Source organism: Entelurus aequoreus, linkage group LG07, assembly GCF_033978785.1.
Source record: "Entelurus aequoreus isolate RoL-2023_Sb linkage group LG07, RoL_Eaeq_v1.1, whole genome shotgun sequence".
Lineage (NCBI taxonomy): Eukaryota > Metazoa > Chordata > Actinopteri > Syngnathiformes > Syngnathidae > Entelurus > Entelurus aequoreus.
In genome coordinates this window covers 57,145,745-57,165,039 of record NC_084737.1, presented here as the reverse complement: position 1 = coordinate 57,165,039, position 19,295 = coordinate 57,145,745, and the positions used below count along the sequence as shown (strand labels likewise).

At 40.5% G+C, this 19,295-nt stretch overlaps 2 protein-coding genes across 6 annotated transcripts in view; one reads left to right on the top strand and one right to left on the bottom strand.

Annotated features, from left to right (window-relative positions):
* The first annotated feature begins 5,003 nt into the window (after positions 1-5,003).
* The window catches only part of hecw2b (HECT, C2 and WW domain containing E3 ubiquitin protein ligase 2b), a 114,436-nt gene continuing 100,144 nt past the window's right edge, over positions 5,004-19,295 (top strand). For 3 of the 5 annotated variants that reach the window (XM_062054056.1, XM_062054052.1, XM_062054053.1), the window contains exon 1: positions 5,004-5,477. The gene's annotated coding sequence lies outside the window, so the exon portion shown is untranslated. Of the gene's footprint in view, positions 5,478-8,246; positions 8,383-19,295 lie in introns of all 5 variants that reach the window. The other 2 variants (XM_062054055.1, XM_062054054.1) reach the window with 2 other exon arrangements.
* LOC133654397 (zinc finger protein 862-like) lies at positions 9,454-10,550 on the bottom strand. Its single transcript, XM_062054713.1, has 2 exons — positions 10,048-10,550; positions 9,454-9,700 (listed from the first exon to the last, which is right to left on the bottom strand). Exons 1-2 carry the CDS (start codon positions 10,548-10,550, stop codon positions 9,505-9,507), a joined length of 699 nt encoding a protein of 232 aa, XP_061910697.1. The 3' UTR covers positions 9,454-9,504.

Genomic DNA, 19,295 nt, shown 5'->3' with positions numbered 1-19,295 from the left:
TGCAGTAATCAATACAAAATGGCGACGTGAGTGCGCAATGTTTGTATAGGAACTTCTGATCCTAATTCAGACTCCCAAATTAGAGCTCCCATTTTCTTATTGATTTTATAATGTATATTTGTGTAATGTGTGTGTTCTGAAAGAGGTTTTACATGCTATTTTGTTGTGTTTAGACATGGTTATATAAGTTAAGCTCTCAGGAATGGTCAATGAACATTTCAAGTACAGTAACTTAAAGCTGCTATTATAAGAAGAAGAATATGAAGAAAAGTAAAGTATTTAAATGAATGTTGCTAAATTGTGCATTAAAGGCCTACTGAAACCCACTACTACCGACCACGCAGTCTGATAGTTTATATATCAATGATGAAATCTTAACATTATAACACATGCCAATACGGCCGGGTTAACTTATAAAGTGACATTTTAAATTTGCCGCTAAACTTCCGGTTCGAAACGCCTCTGAGGATGACGTATGTGCGTGACGTAGCCCGGGGAACATGGGTATGCCTTCCACATTGAAGCCAATGCGAAAAAGCTCTGTTTTCATTTCATAATTCCACAGTATTCTGGACATCTGTGTTCGTGAATCTGTTGCAATCATGTTCATTGCATTATGGAGAAAGAAGCTGAGCAAGCAAAGAAGAAAGTTGTCGGTGCGAAATGGACGTATTTTTCGAACGTAGTCAGCAACAACAGTACACAGCCGGTGCTTCTTTGTTTACATTCCCGAAAGATGCAGTCAAGATGGAAGAACTCGGATAACAGAGACTCTAACCAGGAGGACTTTTGACTTTGATACACAGACGCCTGTAGAGAACTGGGACAACACAGACTCTTACCAGGATTACTTTGATTTGGATGACAAAGACGCAGACGTGCTACTGTGAGTATGCAGCTTTGGCTTCTAAACATTTGATCGCTTGACCGTATGTGCGCAACTTTTTTTTGCGTATGTACGTAACTTTTTAAAAATATATAAGCTTTATGAACCTTGGGTTAGGTGAACGGTCTTTTGGGCTGAGTGATTGTGTGTGTTGATCAGGTGTTTGAATTGTATTGGCGTGTTCTATGGAGCTAGGAGCTAGCATAGGAGCTATAGGAGCTAGCATAACAAACACGCAGGTGTTTTTATGCAGGATTAATTTGTGGCATATTAAATATAAGCCTGGTTGTGTTGTGGCTAATAGAGTAAATATATGTCTTGTGTTTATTTACTGTTGTAGTCATTCCCAGCTGAATATCAGGTACCGTGAGTATGCAGCCTTGGCTGCTAAACATTTGATAGCTTGACCGTATCTGCGCGTCACGTACGTAACTTTTTAAAAATATATAAGCTTTATGAACCTTGGGTTAGGTGAACGGTCTTTTGGGCTGAGTGATTGTGTGTGTTGATCAGGTGTTTGAATTGTATTGGCGTGTTCTATGGAGCTAGGAGCTAACAGAGGAGCTAGGAGCTAGCATAACAAACACGCAGGTGTTTTTATGCAGGATTAATTTGTGGCATATTAAATATAAGCCTGGTTGTGTTGTGGCTAATAGAGTATATATATGTCTTGTGTTTATTTACTGTTGTAGTCATTCCCAGCTGAATATCAGGTCACCCCCGGCTCTCACAGCATCTTCCCTATCTGAATAGCTTCAACTCCCCACTAGTCCTTCACTTGCACTTTACTCATCCACAAATCTTTCATCCTCGCTCAAATTAATGGGGAAATTGTCGCTTTCTCGGTCCGAATCTCTCTCACTTCATGCGGCCATCATTGTAAACAATAGGGAACTTTGCGTATATGTTCAACTGACTACGTCACGCTACTTCCGGTAGGGGCAAGCCTTTTTTTATCAGATACCAAAAGTTGCAATCTTTATCGTCGTTGTTCTGTACTAAATCCTTTCAGCAAAAATATGGCAATATCGCGAAATGATCAAGTATGACACATAGAATAGATCTGCTATCCCCGTTTAAATGAAAAAAATTCATTTCAGTAGGCCTTTAAGTTAAAGGTGAATATTCCTGAGAAAGATAAGACAGTGAAATAATGTCTAATTGGGCACTATATTGTATGTTTTGGAGTGATGTGGATATGTAAAAAATATATGGTAAATGTATACAGTATTGTTATGGTAATTATTACTCCAGTGATACAGTAACTGTTTAATGATAGTTTATTGAGTGTTTTGATGAACATAGAGGTGAAGATAAAGTAAAATACATTGACATGATAATACAAAGTGACAAAATATATGGGAAATTAAGTGAATTGTGGATTTGTAATTTCTGTTAATAAATTCTGATGAGAGCGACCAGTCTGTAAACATCTGAAACGTTCTGTGTGATTTTTCCTCCTGTATAACAGGACATTATTATCTGACTGCTTGTCCTGGCTACCTGGGACCTGCAACAGCAACACTAAATTGGTCCTAGTGTTTGAATGTAGTCTGTCTATCTGTGTTGGCCCTGTGATGAGGTGTCGACTTGTCCAGAGCGTAGTTCAGTGCAGCTGGGATAGGCTCCGGCCCCCCCGACCCCGAAAAGGACAAGCGGTATAAAATTAATGATGGATGGATAAACCCCTTTGAAAACGAGATGCTGCATCTCAAAGAGCTATCCTGAATAAACTAAAATTGAAATGATCGATTACAAAAAATCTTAAAAAACATGTACTAAAAGTGAAAATGTGTACTTTGACATCGAAACACTTAGTTAAAGTTCTGCAAAAAATATAAAATATACTTGTTGAATAAAACCTCTGCCTTGCTTTAATGAATATTTAGGCCTACTATGCTACTGTATTGTAATGCTTGTCATTATGATGGTACTTGGAAAGCCAAGTGTTTTATGAGGTGGTACTTGGTGAAAAAAGTTTGAGAACCGCCGGTCCAGACTGTTTATAGCTGCTGTTAACAGTCTTGTTAGCAATAATGGCGCTCCGAGTCACATAGAGTCCTGTCCGTCTCACATCTCCTCTTTTGAAATCCTTGCCGTCAAAGGCTCACCAATGTGGAGATGTTATTGATGAGGCAGGAGTTGAAGATGAAGTTCATCAAAAAGTTGTTCTTCCAAAAGTTGGTCAAAGTGATATTGTTGCGGTAAAGTTAAAGGCCTACTGAAATGAAATGTTTTTATTTAAACGGGGATAGCAGATCCATTCTATGTGTCATACTTGATCATTTCGCGATATTGCCATATTTTTGCTGAAAGGATTTAGTAGAGAACATCGGCGATAAAGTTCGCAACTTTTGGTCGCTGATAAAAAAAAGCTTTGCCTGTACAGGAAGTAGCGTGACGTCGCAGGTTGAAAGGCTCCTCACATTTCCCCATTGTTTACACCAGCAGCGAGAGCGATTCGGACCGAGAAAGCGACGATTACCCCATTAATTTGAGCGAGGATGAAAGATTTGTGGATGAGGTACGTGAGAGTGAAGGACTAGAGTGCAGTGCAGGACGTATCTTTTTTCGCTCTGACCGTAACTTAGGTAAAAGGGCTCATTGGATTCCACACTTTCTCCTTTTTCTATTGTGGATCACGGATTTGTATTTTAAACCACCTCGGATACTATATCCTCTTGAAAATGAGAGTCGAGAACGCGAAATGGACATTCACAGTGACATTTATCTCCACGACAATACATCGGTGAAGCACTATAGGTACGGAGCTAACGTGATAGCATCGTGCTTAAATGCAGATAGAAACAAAAGAAATAAGCCCCTGACTGGAAGGATAGACAGAAGATCAACAATACTACTATCAGGAGACACCGAACCAAACACTGGACCTGTAACTAGACGGTTAATGCTGTGCCGCCTGTCGAAGCCTAGCAATGCTGTTGCTAACGACGCCATTGAAGCTAACTTAGCTACGGGACCTCGTCAGAGCTATAATAAAAACATTAGCTATCCACCTACGCCAGCCAGCCCTCATCTGCTCATCAACACCCGTGCTCACCTGCGTTTCAGCGATCGACTGCGCAACGAAGGACTTCACCCGATCATCGATGCGGTCGGCGGCTAGCGTCGGATAGCCCGTCTGCTATCCTCAAAGTCCTCCTGGTTGTGTTGCTGCAGCCGGCCGCTAATACACCGATCCCACCTGCAGCTTTCTTCTTTGCAGTCTCCATTTTTCATTAAACAAATTGCAGAAGATTCACCAACACAGATTTCCAGAATACTGTGGAATTTTGAGATGAAAACAGAGCTGTTTGTATTGGGATACAATGTGTCCGAATACTTCCGTTTCAACCATCGACGTAACGCGCATACGTCATCATACATAGACGTTTTCAATCGGAAGTTTCGCGGGAAATTTAAAATTGCACTTTATAAGTTAACAATGATGAAATCTTAACATTGCAACACATGCCAGTGTTGCAATGTTAAGATTTCATCATTGATATATAAACTATCAGACTGCGTGGTCGGTAGTAGTGGGTTTCAGTAGGCCTTTAAAATAAAGTTTAAAAAAAAAGTGATGTAGTGAAGCCATGATATTTGAAGCGTGGTGTAAAAAGTGACTTTATTGTCATAAGTTGACATAATATAGAACAAGCAATTTGTTAAGAAATTGTGTGTGAATGCTGAAGTGCTTGTACAAAAACACATTACAGGAAAAGTAGGAATTTGGGGGACATTTTGGCATTAATGTTTTATTGCTGGAATGGATTGAAAAATGTAAAAAAAAAAAAACATTATTTTTTTCCATTCTGAGTTGAAAAAAAAATATTTTCAGGAAAACCGGTTCAAAAAGTAATATAATAGATAACCTTAATGTTTGAAATAGCTGAACAATGTGGAAGTGGAAATAATGTTAGGATCAAACAGAATCCAATTGATTTATTTATTATTAAATACAAAAGTTATGCAAAAAGTTGTTTAATCAATAATCAATTAGAGAGACTTCTTTAAAGGAGTACCCTTTGACAACACGTGATGCACAAAGACGCGGGGGGCGGGGGGTATTGGGCGGGGGCTGGTGAGGGGTAATATTATTATTTTGATTCTGAACTCGACCAGAACGTACTCGTAACAAAGCCCAGTCCAATTGAGAGTTCTTGAGCAGGTTTGTGATGAGTCTGCGGCGGGCTTTGATTCCACACAGCCAGCCGGGAGCAGTGCAGCGGAAACGGGGGAGGCGGATGTGGCGAGGCCCGGCCCCGATAAATAAGACATGATCCAGGCTGGCTGCACCGCGGCGAGATGGAGAGGACCTGCCATGATGACTCCCATTGTAATCTGGTACCTTTTTTAAAGGTTTTGTAAAAGGAGAAACGATTCGAAATTTTTTTTAGTGGACCGACGATCACATCACCGAGGGGACGCCAAGCCGCGCCCGGCCGTCGGCGCGCTGAGACACGGCTTGGAAGCGGCTGACAGGTCGCTGGGCTGTGGGGCTGCCTGGAGCTCCGGCGGCCATGATTGAGCGACTCCTGCGGGGACTATTTTGTCATGCGGATTGGCCTTAAAGTCTCCCCTGGCAAAGGTGAGCGGACTTTTTGGACATTTCTGGGAAGACTTCAGAAGCTTTAATGTCTATAGACATTAAAGCTTCTGATATATGTCAGCATATCCAGTGCTATTTATTGAGGTTTTTAATACCATCAAATAATGATGAGCTTCTCTTTAAGAAATATCTTAGGCCTGCTGAGTGTCACATGTATCCATACTCTTTGCAGATAATATAGAAAGAGGTTAACCGTTATATATATTGTGTGTGTGTGTGTGTGTGTGTGTGTGTGTGTGTGTGTGTGTGTGTGTGTGTGTGTGTGTGTGCGTGTGTTTGCGTGCAAATGCTCCCACAACCACACTGATCCCAGAATAACAACTGGGCGGCTCACATTTCCTTCCTCAGCAGCCTCACCATCATCTGCTGCTTGGGATGCTTGCCGCTAAACAACATTGTTGTTTTGTTGCACTCATGCACCTAAAAGGTTGATTTTTTTCTCCTTTCCCTTTATTATTGCAATCATTAACACGTTCATGTCACCTCAGAGGATTACAGTTCTTGTTGTATGGTGCGGCCTTGTGTCACTATACTACCACACTCATGTAATACACATGCAACATGTTTCATTTAATTAATGAGTCGTAACTTAAATTACATGGTTTATTAGTTTCAGGCATGCTCAACAATTTACATCACATGGTTGCATTTGCACAATTTGAAGGGACAAGTGGTAGAAAATGGATGGATGGGAAGGGGAATAGCATTTTATGGAATTTGCCTATCAATCACCATCCTTATATAAGACAAGAACATGTACCGTATTTACTGGACTATAAGGCGCACTTAAAGGCCTACTGAAATGCGATTTTCTTATTTAAACGGGGATAGCAGGTCGATTCTATGTGTCATACTTGATCATTTCGCGATATTGTCATATTTTTGCTGAAAGGATTTAGTAGAGAACATCGACGATAAAGTTCGCAACTTTTGGTCGCTGATAAAAAAGCCTTGCCTATACCGGAAATAGCAGACAATATGCGCGTGACGTCACCGGTTGTAGAGCTCCTCACATCTGCACATTGTTTACAATCATGGCCACCAGCAGCGAGAGCGATTCGGACCGAGAAAGCGACAATTTCCCCATTAATTTGAGCGAGGATGAAAGATTTGTGGATGAGGAAAGTGAGAGTGAAGAAGTAGAGGGCATGCCACAAATTAATCCCGCATAACAAACACCTCCCCACTCCCGTCCATATTACCCGCCAATACAACTCAAACACCTGCACAACACACTCAATCCCACAGCCCAAAGTACCGTTCACCTCCCCAAACTTAATACAGCACCCTTTGAGATACTTGTGATTTAGGGCTATATAAATAAACATTGATTGATTGATATATTTCCCCAAAGTCCCCAAAGTTACGTACGTGACATGCACATAGCGGCACGCACGTACGGGCAAGCGATCAAATGTTTGGAAGCCACAGCTGCATACTCACGGTACCGCGTCTGTGCATCCAACTCAAAGTCCTCCTGGTAAGAGTCTCTGTTGTCCCAGTTCTCCACAAGCCAATGGTAAAGTGTGACTGTCATCTTTCGGGAATGTAAACAATGAAACACCGGCTACGTGTTTGTGTTGCTGCAGCCGGCTGCGCGATACACCGCTTCCCACCTACAGCTTTCTTCTTTGCTGTCTCCATTGTTCATTGGACAAATTGCAAAAGATTCACCAACACAGATGTCCAGAATACTGTGGAATTTTGCGATGAAAACAGACGACTTAATAGCTGGCCACAATACTGTCCCAAGATGTCCTCTACAATCCGTGACGTCACGAGAAGGCGTCATCATACCGAGACGTTTTCACCAGATATTTCGCGGGAAATTTAAAATTGCACTTTAGTAATCTAACCCGGCCATATTGGCATGTGTTGCAATGTTAAGATTTCATCATTGATATATAAACTATCAGACTGCTGGTCGGTAGTAGTGGGTTTCAGTAGGCCTTTAAAATCCTTTTTTTTCTTCTCAAAACTCGGCAGTCCGCCTTATAGCCCGGTGCGCCTAATGTACGGAATAATTATGGTTTTGCTTACCGACCTCGAAGCAATTTGATTTGGTACATGGTGTAATGATAAGTGTGACCAGTAGATGGCAGTCAAACATAATAGATACATGTAGACTGCACTATGGCAATATCCATCCATCCATCCATTTTCTACCGCTTGTGGGTGCTGCACTCTAGTAAACAACACCAACATTTTATATTTTCCATTGAAAATATAGAACATTACACACGGCGATCAAAAACCTATCAAAATGTTTTAGTACGCCTTTGGTAAGCTATGAAGCAGTACCGCTTGATGGATTGTACTGTGCTTCAAACATACAAGTATTATTATGGTGTGTGTATAAGGTAAGACATATTATCTGGGGTTTTGTTTCACAGTATTATGCAAAAGCAACTTTTCTTACCTTCTGGTACCTGCTGATCTATATTTGGGATCTGCATAAATCCTGAAAAATTCTGTGCTTCCGCCTTTTGTAGTCCGTGGCAACAACGTAGTCGATAAGCTTCTTCTTTTTCTCTATCTTCTTGTTATGGGACATTCATCCTCCGTGGTTGTCATTTCCAATATGAAGTAGTGTAAAGTTATTACTTATATCTGTCAGTAAACTCGCCATTAAAGCGCTAAAACATACCGGTGTAGTGAGTTTACATTATTCACCCAAGGAACTTTAGTTATTAGAGTTCCGGTCGGACGTTTTTTCACGGAACACTTTTTCGGTGTTGTTGTTTCCAGATGAGGAGATGCTGCTCCGTTGTTGGTTTAAGTAAAGTCTGAATGTCATTAAAACATCTATTGACACTTCTTCCACTGCCGTCCTTGCACGCTACACCACTACAACAAAGATGACGGGTAGAAGACGCTGCCGAAGGTGAGCCACGTAAATAAGACCGCCCACAAAACGCCACATCCTGAAGCGACTGACGGAAAACGGCCTAAAGTTGGTGTGTAAAACATAATCCATGCAACATTTTGACCAAAGAATCACTATTACATGTTATGTAGACCACAAGGAAGGGTTTTCAATTTAGAAAAAAATAATAGGTTCCCTCCGGGTACTCCGGCTTCCTCCCACTTCCAAAGACATGCACCTGGGGATAGGTTGATTGGCAACACTAAATTGGCCCTAGTGTGTGAACGTGCATGTGAATGGTGTCTGTCTATCTGTGTTGGCCCTGTGATGAGGTGGCGACTTGTCCAGGGTGTACCCCGCCTTCCGCCCGATTGTAGCTGAGATAGGCTCCAGCGCCCCCCGCGACCCCGAAGGGAATAAGCGGTAGAAAATGGATGGATGGATAATAATAATATGACTCCTTTAATTCACCCTATAAGCCTTTTATATTAAAAAAGATCAAAAATAGACCATTCATCTGCAGTGCGCCTTATAATCCCTATAGTCTGGGAAAATACGATATTTTTTTATGCATTCTAACTCGCAAATAAACTCAAGCAAAAGTCAGCTTACAATGGAGTCCCTCAATTCTGCGTATAAAGCGCTTAAAAAACATCCAAACACCTCAATTTAGGTTTTCCACACATGATGTAAGTATATATGTCATGTAGTAACAGGCACATTCATGATAACATGTAATATTTACATGCTTTGATCATTTTAAGCATGCAGCGGCGTATTCATTTCACAATTTTTGCTATTTCCTTCAACAACAACACTGTTTATTACTCACTGCAGACATCATAAGAGCCATCAAACGTAATAAAATTATCACTTACTGTACACTGTCTGCTCTCACCATGATACTGACTGTTAGGATGTTGATATATTAGAATGACTCATAGTCCGAGTCCATTGTTCTCGCCCGGAAAAGGGTGGAGTGCCATCTCAGGGTTGGTGAGGAGATCTTGCCCCAAGTGGAGGAGTTCAAGTACCTCGGAGTCTTGTTCACGAGTGAGGGAAGAGTGGATCGTGAGATCGACAGGCGGATCGGTGCGGCGCAGGGGTGCAAACTAACTTTTTGACCAACTCGCCAAGTGGCTAGTAGGTGAAAAAACATACTCGCCAACCATATTTTTTACTCGCCAAATGCCAAAACAAACTATTTCCTTTACCATTGTATTCCGCCATGTAGAAGTGTTCACTTGCTGCCTTGGCAATGTACTTTACAAAGAGCTTGCCGGTCTCGCGGTTCCTGTAGGTTTTGCCCACGGACAGCCCCTTTTTCTCATCCAAGCTTAAAAGAAAGAGAGTATAAAAACATTCAAACAATTGAACTCAAACAGCTATACTTTCTAGTGCATAATGCATAAATGTCAGCCACGTTGCAGGAATAACAAAAGCAATATATGATTAGCTATTTACCAATTTTAAATCCCCAGACATGGCATGAAAATATATCAGCAGCACACTGCTACCACTATCATTAAACTATCCAATCCTGCCACTGTAACATTACATCCAGACATCAAACTATATATCAACACTGTCACTGTCGATGTGTAACCACAATCATTAAACTGTCACTTTACATCCATGGCATTTGTAATGTAAATATAAACACAGGACACAGCTAACAATTACCTGCATTGCCAGACGTAGTCGGTGATGGGTCGACCTTTCTTGGCGATGGCGTGCGCATTTCGGAAAAGAAGCTTCATCTTCTGGGTGTTTACGTCCGAGAGTTTAGTGAGAACTTGCACCGAGGGCGCTTCATGGAGTGGGGCAGACTTGGCTTGCTTTATTTTCATATTTTTGTCGTGGTTGCGAGTGCCTTCATGTGATATTATACTTTCAACTTTCATCGAGGAGCAGCCCACAACAAAGTGACTCGCCTGACTTTTTTTGTCCTTTCCAAAAGTTGTGCACACAGTGCAAAACATGATGTTGTTCTTGACAGTCAGCCAGTCGCGTTTTTTCCCTGCATCGTCGTATAGCCACTTCGTCTGAAACTTTCTCCCCCCAGTTCCAGCGCTGGTCGGTTTGGGTTTCGCAGCATTCGCATCGCGACCCCCCTCCTCCTCCTCCTCCTCCTCCTCCTCCTCCGTCCGTGCCTTTTTAGCTATGGGTTTCAGGAAGCGCCACATAACGATAAGATTTATAGGCTTAAGGCTAGGAAGAATGATTGTTAGCTATTAAGACTCGAGTAACGTTACCGGTACACTCTGTGACTGTCGCCTGAGAGATATCCCTGTAGTGCGCGCTCTAAGCTAACTACTAGGCTAGCTAACTGCCGTCTCTTAGCAACTAGTCTACGGAACGTCGAACGTGACATCACAACAAATATGTGCTTGGTAAAATAATGATCTCCGTGTTGCTTTAGGTACCGGTAAGCGCTGCATTATTGCTGTTGTGAACCTCACTTTTTCAACTCGCCAGCGTGGCAAGTTAGGCAAATATTTTACTCGCCAAAGCTAAAAATAGCTCGCAAATGGCGACTGGCGAGTGTTAATTTGCACCCCTGGTGCGGCGTCTTCAGTAATGCGGACGCTGTATCAATCTGTTGTGGTGAAGAAGGAGTTGAGCCGGAAGGCAAAGCTCTCGATTTACCGGTCGATCTACGTTCCTATCCTCACCTATGGTCATGAGCTTTGGGTCATGACCGAAAGGACAAGATCACGGGTACAAGCGGCCGAAATGAGTTTCCTCCGCCGGGTGGTGGGGCTCTCCCTTAGAGATAGGGTGAGAAGCTTTGCCATCCGGGAGGAGCTCAAAGTAAAGCCGCTGCTCCTCCACATCGAGAGGAGCCAGATGAGGTGGTTCAGGCATCTGGTCAGGATGCCACCCGAACGCCTCCCTAGGTGTTTCGAGCACGTCCGACCGGTAGGAGGCCACTGGGAAGACCCAGGACACGTTGGGAAGACTATCTCTCCCGGCTGGCCTGGGAACGCCTCGGGATCCCCCGGGAAGAGCTGGACGAAGTGGCTGGGGAGAGGGAAGCAGACTTCCCTGCTTAGGCTGCTGCCCCCGCGACCCGACCTCGGATAAGCGGAAGAAGCTGGATGGATGGATGGACTCATAGGGGGGGTGGAACAAAGCGTCTTTCGGGTCTTTTTTTTGCCATTTTCGGTTCTAAGTTGGCTCTCAAGGTGTACCACCTTCTCAGGTTATGTCCACCATTTTACTGTCCAGGTGTGAGGCATGATTTATAATCTAGAATTAACTTTCACAAGCTCTGTGGTGAAAAAAGCAGCTGAGGATGTCAATACAGGCAACATAAGGAAGTCGCCTCTCTCTGATCAATGCACCGTAGATTGTTAAAGGGGAACTGCACTTTTTGGGGAAATTTTGAATAATATTTTTGGCCACTGTAACATTACACACAGTTTGAGCAGTAACACTGTGTTTAAATATTTATTTAAGTGATTATTTGGCTTACCCCTTGCTGGAGCCTCCAATCCGTACCGAAGTGGTACACATTCCACAGTGTGAGAATCCCTGTATTAAAGTGTTCGCACGCACAAATCCAAACACATTTTTCTTTGTTATATAGCAATCTCCTTGGAATTGATCCCACGCCCCCTTATAAATACGCAAATCATATTTAAAGTAGCCATGTGACTGAGAACTGGGTAATTGTACATACGTCTTTGGTGGGCACATCAATCAGTTTGAGGATTAAAAGTTGGTACGTTTTTATGTGAACTGTTACCTAGCAACACGTCTTTGTGTCGCTAAAGAAATGTACGTATGAAAGCTATGGAGTTGGTGTGAGGCATCGCACATTTCCACGTCAACGTCAGTCTTGATACACTGCAAAAACTGAAATCTAAGTAAGATTAAATATCTCAAATAAGGGTGATATTTGCTTATTTTATGTCTGATAAGATCATTCTTCTCACTAAGCAGATTTTATGTTAGTGTTTTACTTGTTTTAAGTGTTTTGGTCCTAAATGATCTCAGTAAGATATTACAGCTTGTTGCTGAGATTTGATTACCTATATTGAGTAAAACATGCTTGAAACTAGAATATCAACTGTTGCAAAGCTGTGTCATCAACACTCACAAGTATAAAACTACTTTTTTAAAGTAATAATTTCTTATTTCAAGCATGGAAAAAAAATCATGACTTTGACACAATTGTGTCTCATTATTAAAACGGATGACAGCCAATTGGACTTTGCTGTTTTATTTTCAATGAAACAATAGAAAACACGTACTCATATAGTAGTACATTTGGCACAGTACAGTAAACTGACAGTTAATATTTAAACATTTAACATGTGACATTTCAAACAATTTTGAACATAAATAGTTCATGAACATTTAGATGAATTCTTCAAAATTACAATGACATTTTTTTTGGCCGGGGGCCGGGCTGTATATATGCGCACTAATTGACTGAAAGAGCAAGCACTTGACGCGATGATGTCATGTTATCAAGGGAAAAATGCATTTTTAGACCATATGATTTGCCTGAGCGGCTAGTAGACCCCGAGAGTAACAAGCGGTTGCCTTGTTGCCTTTCCATTAAGAACAATAAATTAGTTTTTAGTATAAGTTTGCTGGTTTCAAGAAATGTAATGCCGAGCGCATATCATTATGTCAAGATAATGGCACTAGCATTTACTTAATTTAAGAAAGTTTTTCAACATATTGAGCAAAAAGGTCTAATTTTTTTTTCTACCAAGAAAAGTGCACTTGTTATTAGTGAGAATATACTTATTTTAAGGTATTTTTGGGTTCATTGAGGTTAGCTAATTTTACTTGTTTTGGAAAGTCTTGACAGGCCAAATTTTCTTGTTCTATTGGCAGATAATTTTCCTTAGTTCAAGTAAAATACCACTAATTTTTGTATGTTTTTTCCTTGTTTTTGAACAATGACTTTTTGCAGTTTACATCTCAACTTTTAGGTGAAAAAGGGCGTACGACAGGTTTTGTGTGTACGCAGGCTTGTTACATGAGGCCCGCGGTCTTACTTGCTAGCGTTAAAGCTAGAGATCGACATAACTTTGTTTTTCAAAACTAAAAGAAGAGAGAAAGTGAGCGTGAAGGACAGTGGATGATATTCAGTGAATCAAAGAAATAAATGATCAGAAACATGGCTGAGTGTGTAGGCTATTTGGCAAAGCACTGCTAGCCTGCACCATATTGAAGCAGAAGGTCAGCCAAGGACGTAAAAATAATATCTATACAATGAACCCCCCCAAATATTATATACTATTTACATCCATTCATACATTTTATTTTTCTTTCATTTATTCTCATGTAAAAAACACTCATTTTTAAGGTGTGGCGACCATATCTATAGTGGCGACTTTTATTTTATTTTGTAGTGGATTCCTTGTTCATTAACGGAGTCCGGTCAACTTCCTTTGTTTTCGTTTTATCGAACTGTGCATGCAAGTGATGTCGAGGTCACTTAGGGGCCACATTAGGGCCTGTGCACCGTTTGTACTGGAGTCCGATAAAGATCACAACCACTTGCGGTGTAATTAGTCAGCTGGAAAAAATCTGATTAAAAACAATTCAGATATTGGCCACTTTGGCCTGCAGCAGAAACCTAGTCATCAGGAGGTACCCAGAATATGATTTCACTGCAAAAAGTCAGTGTTCAAAAACAAGAACAAAAAATACAAAAATTAGGGGTATTTTACTTGAATTAAGCAAAATTATCTGCCAATAGAACAAGAACATTTGGCTTGTCAAGACTTTCCAAAACAAGTAAAATTAGCTAACCTCAATGAACCCAAAATTACCTTAAAATAAGTATATTCCCACTAATAACAAGTGCATTTTTCTTGATAGAAAAAAAAAAGAGACCTTTTTTCTCAATATGTTGAAAAATATTCTTAAATTAAGTAAATGCTAGTGCCATTATCTTGACATAATGATATGCGCTCGGCATTACATTTCTTGAAACCAGCAAACTTATACTAAAAACTAATTTATTGTTCTTAATGGAAAGGCAGCAAGGCAACCGCTTGTTACTCTCGGGGTCTCCTAGCCGCTCAGGCAAATCATATGGTCTAAAAATGCATTTTTCCATCGATAACATGACATCATCGCGCCAAGTGCTAATTAGTCAATTAGTGCGCATATATACAGCCCGGCTCCCGGCCAAAAATTTTTTAATTGTCATTTTGATGAATTCATCTGAATGTGCATGAACTATTTCTGTTCAAAATTGTTTGAAATGTCACATGTTAAATGTTTAAATATTAACTGTCAGTTTGCTGTACTGTGCCAACTGTACTACTGTAGGAGTACGTATTTTCTATTGTTTCATTGAAAATAAAACAGCAAAGTCCATCTGGCTGTCATCCGTTTTAATTATGAGACAAAATTGTGTCAAAGTCTTTTTTTTTTTTCATGCTTGAAATAAGAAATTATTACTTTAAAAAAGTAGTTTTATACTTGTGAGTGTTGATGACACAGCTTTGCAACAGTTGATATTCTAGTTTCAAGCATGTTTTACTCAATATTAGGGCTGAAACTAACGATTCATTTGATAATCGATTAATCTGTCAATTATTACTTCGATTAATCGATTAATAATCGGATAAAAGAGACAAACTACATTTCTATCCTTTCCAGTATTTTATTGGAAAAAAAACCCAGCATACTGGCACCATACTTATTTAGATTTTTGTTTCTCAGCTGTTTGTACATGTTGCAGTTTATAAATAAAGGTTTATAAAAAAATTAAAAATAAAATAAAAATAAATAAAACAAAACTGCCTCTGGGCATGCGCATAGCATAGATCCAACCAATCAATGACTAAATTAATTGCAAACTATTTTTATAATCGATTTTAATCGATTTAATCGATTAGTTGTTGCAGCCCTACTCAATATAGGTCATCAAATCTCAGCAACGAGCTGTAATATCTTACTGACATCATTTAGGACCAAAACCCTTAAAACAAGTAAAACACTCTAACATAAATCTGCTTAGTGAGAAGAATTATCTTATCAGACAGAAAATAAGCAAATATCACCTTTATTTGAGATATTCAATCTTACTTAGATTTCAGTTTTTGCAGTGTTGAATGTAATCTTTTCTAATGTGACTGCGGTTTGAATGGCAATGTGTCCTCAATGCCACATCTTTGGCCGAGCTACGTTATTTGTGTGCGCAGCACGATCACTTTCCTTTTTGCAGTTCTCTTCTTCCTCCTCCTGCAGTTGTTTTCCATCATCTGCCTACTTCCTCTACTCAAGAGCCATGGCACAAACCCACTAACCCGCCGTTCTGTCGTGTCCATGTTTTCTTGCGTATTAGCGACTTCCTCATTTCCGGAATTCGGTGTTCTGTCAAAATGAGCCGCTTTATCGAAAACATGTATCGGTGGTGTCTATCGATTTATGCTGCTGCTGCGTCAAAAAATGATACCTTATGTTTCGAAGCGCCGATTTAGATATCAAATTAAATATATAATAAAATAATCACTTACTTTTAGCGCTAGTGATGAGTCAACTCTTCATCTACGAGAGGTAGCTCATTTCAACAGATCAACTTCCGGTCAACCTCTTTTGTTTACACTTTATCGAACTGCGCATGTAAATGACATTTGAGCCACATTGGGGCCTGTGCGTATTTACACTGGAGTCTGATAAAGATCACATTTTACTTGCAGTGTAAACAATCAGCTAGAAAAAAATCAGATTTTGAAAAAATCAGATTTGAGGCACTTTGGCCTGCAGTGTAAACATAGTCGAAGACGTCAACATTTATTTGTTCCTTTCAGCTGCCTTCACTGTCTCGGAAATGCCACATTATTTTTTTGTTGGTGAACTTTATGATGAAGACAGGGAGAAATGTATGTATGGATTTTGCTGATACCAACATCAACCCCCTTATTATCAAATTGGCCACTTTTTATCCTGTTAAAGCAAAATTACCATGTTCTCCTTTGTTATCAGCTGCCCTGGTATAAGGCCTGCGTGTAATGTGGAGCCCAGTCATAATCATATTACCTTATGTTAGCGACAGTTAGCTTGTCATGCTAGCAATTACCCGCGATCGTATTTGTTTTTTTTTTTGCAGATTTTTGGTGAAAAAACAACAACACCCATTTGTGCTTTTCTCACTGAAGATAGACACGTTTTTTTGTTTGTTTGTTTTTTAAGCAAAAAAAACACATCTCATTCACCCTAAGTCAGTAATAATTTATAAAAATGTGATAATGAAACAAAATGTACAACATTTAAAGGCCTACTGAAATGAATTTTTTTAATTTAAACGGGGATAGCAGATCTATTCTATGTGTCATACTTGATCATTTCGCGATATTGCCATATTTTTGCTGAAAGGATTTAGTATAGAACAACGACAATAAAGATTGCAACTTTTGGTATCTGATAAAAAAAAGGCTTGCCCCTACCGGAAGTAGCGTGACGTAGTCAATTGAACATATACGCAAAGTTCCCTATTGTTTACAATGATGGCCGCATGAAGTGAGAGAGATTCGGACCGAGAAAGCGACAATTTCCCCATTAATTTGAGCGAGGATGAAAGATTTGTGGATGAGTAAAGTGCAAGTGAAGGACTAGTGGGGCGTTGAAGCTATTCAGATAGGGAAGATGCTGTGAGAGCCGGGGGTGACCTGATATTCAGCTGGGAATGACTACAACAGTAAATAAACACAAGAAATATATATACTCTATTAGCCACAACACAACCAGGCTTATATTTAATATGCCACAAATTAATCCTGCATAAAAACACCTGTGTGTTTGTTACGCTAGCTCCTAGCTCCTCTGCTAGCTCCTAGCTCCATAGAACACGCCAATACAATTCAAACACCTGATCAACACACACAATCACTCAGCCCAAAAGACCGTTCACCTAACCCAAGGTTCATAAAGCTTATATATTTTTAAAAAGTTACGTACGTGACGCGCATATACGGTCAAGCTATCAAATGTTTAGCAGCCAAGGCTGCATACTCACGGTACCTGATATTCAGCTGGGAATGACTACAACAGTAAATAAACACAAGACATATATATACTCTATTAGCCACAACACAACCAGGCTTATATTTAATATGCCACAAATTAATCCTGCATAAAAACACCTGCGTGTTTGTTACGCTAGCTCCTAGCTCCTCTGCTAGCTCCTAGCTCCATAGAACACGCCAATACAATTCAAACACCTGATCAACACACACAATCACTCAGCCCAAAAGACCGTTCACCTAACCCAAGGTTCATAAAGCTTATATATTTCTAAAAAGTTACGTACGTGACGCGCACATACGGTCAAGCTATCAAATGTTTAGCAGCCAAGGCTGCATACTCACGGTACCTGATATTCAGCTGGGAATGACTACAACAGTAAATAAACACAAGACATATATATATACTCTATTAGCCACAACACAACCAGGCTTATATTTAATATGCCACAAATTAATCCTGCATAAAAACACCTGCGTGTTTGTTATGCTAGCTCCTAGCTCCTATGCTAGCTCCTAGCTCCATAGAACACGCCAATACAATTCAAACACCTGATCAACACACACAATCACTCAGCCCAAAAGACCGTTCACCTAACCCAAGGTTCATAAAGCTTATATATTTAAAAAAAGTTACGTACATACGCAAAAAAAAGTTGCGCACATACGGTCAAGCGATCAAATGTTTAGAAGCCAAAGCTGCATACTCACAGTAGCACGTCTGCGTCTTTGTCATCCAAATCAAAGTAATCCTGGTAAGAGTCTGTGTTGTCCCAGTTCTCTACAGGCGTCTGTGTATCGAAGTCAAAAGTCCTCCTGGTTAGAGTCTCTGTTATCCGAGTTCTTCCATCTTGACTGCATCTTTCGGGAATGTAAACAAAGAAGCGCCGGCTGTGTACTGTTGTTGCTGACTACGTTCGAAAAATACGTCCATTTCGCACCGACAACTTTCTTCTTTGCTTGCTCAGCTTCCTTCTCCATAATGCAATGAACATGATTGCAACAGATTCACGAACACAGATGTCCAGAATACTGTGGAATTATGAAATGAAAACAGAGCTTTTTCGTATTGGCTTCAATGTGGAAGGCATACCCGTGTTCGCCGGGCTACGTCACGCGCATACGTCATCCTCAGAGGCGTTTCGAACCGGAAGTTTAGCGGCAAATTTAAAATGTCACTTTATAAGTTAACCCGGCCGTATTGGCATGTGTTATAATGTTAAGATTTCATCATTGATATATAAACTATCAGACTGCGTGGTCGGTAGTAGTGGGTTTCAGTAGGCCTTTAACAGCATACATGCACTATGCAATGGCGTGACAAGAGTCTATCTTAGTGAGCACTTGTCCTTTACTGAGATAATCCATCCACCTCATCGGTGCTGATTAGATAGCTTGATTATTGCATAAGTGAAGTGAAGTATATATATATATATTAAGGCTGAAACGACGCGTCAACGTAGTCAACGTCATCGGTTACGTAAATACGTCGACGCCGTTTTTGTGCGTCGACGCGTCGCATATTTACGTCACACTACCGTCATGGCGGAGCGCAAAGCAGACTGTGCGAGCGAGGGGAAAAACGCACGCCAAAAGTGGTCAAAAGTGTGGGAGTATTTCAATACACAGCCTAATAATGTTGTTGTATGTACACTGTGTCGAGCGGAAATGGCCTATCATAGCAGCACAATGGCTATGAACGAACATTTGAAAAGAAAACCATCAACCATCAACTAGTCAATCGTCCGCGTTAGCATACGTTGTCATCATTACACAAAAACATGAATGTGTCATTTGTATCTGCTAGGGGTGTAACGGTATGTGTTTTGTATTGAACCGTTTCGGTACGGGGCTTTCGGTTCGGCACGGGGGTGTACCGAACGAGTTTCTAAGCTAAAGCTAACTTTAGCTGCTAAAGTCTTAACAAGT

Bases quoted from the DNA above. Each gene is read 5' to 3' on its own strand.
- LOC133654397 (XM_062054713.1), bottom strand. From the start codon at position 10,550: ATGTGGCGCTTCCTGAAACCCATAGCTAAAAAGGCACGGACGGAGGAG. The intron at 9,701-10,047 runs GTAATTGTTAGC...CTTTCTTTTAAG, and splicing joins GACTACGTCTGGCAATGCAG to CTTGGATGAGAAAAAGGGGC.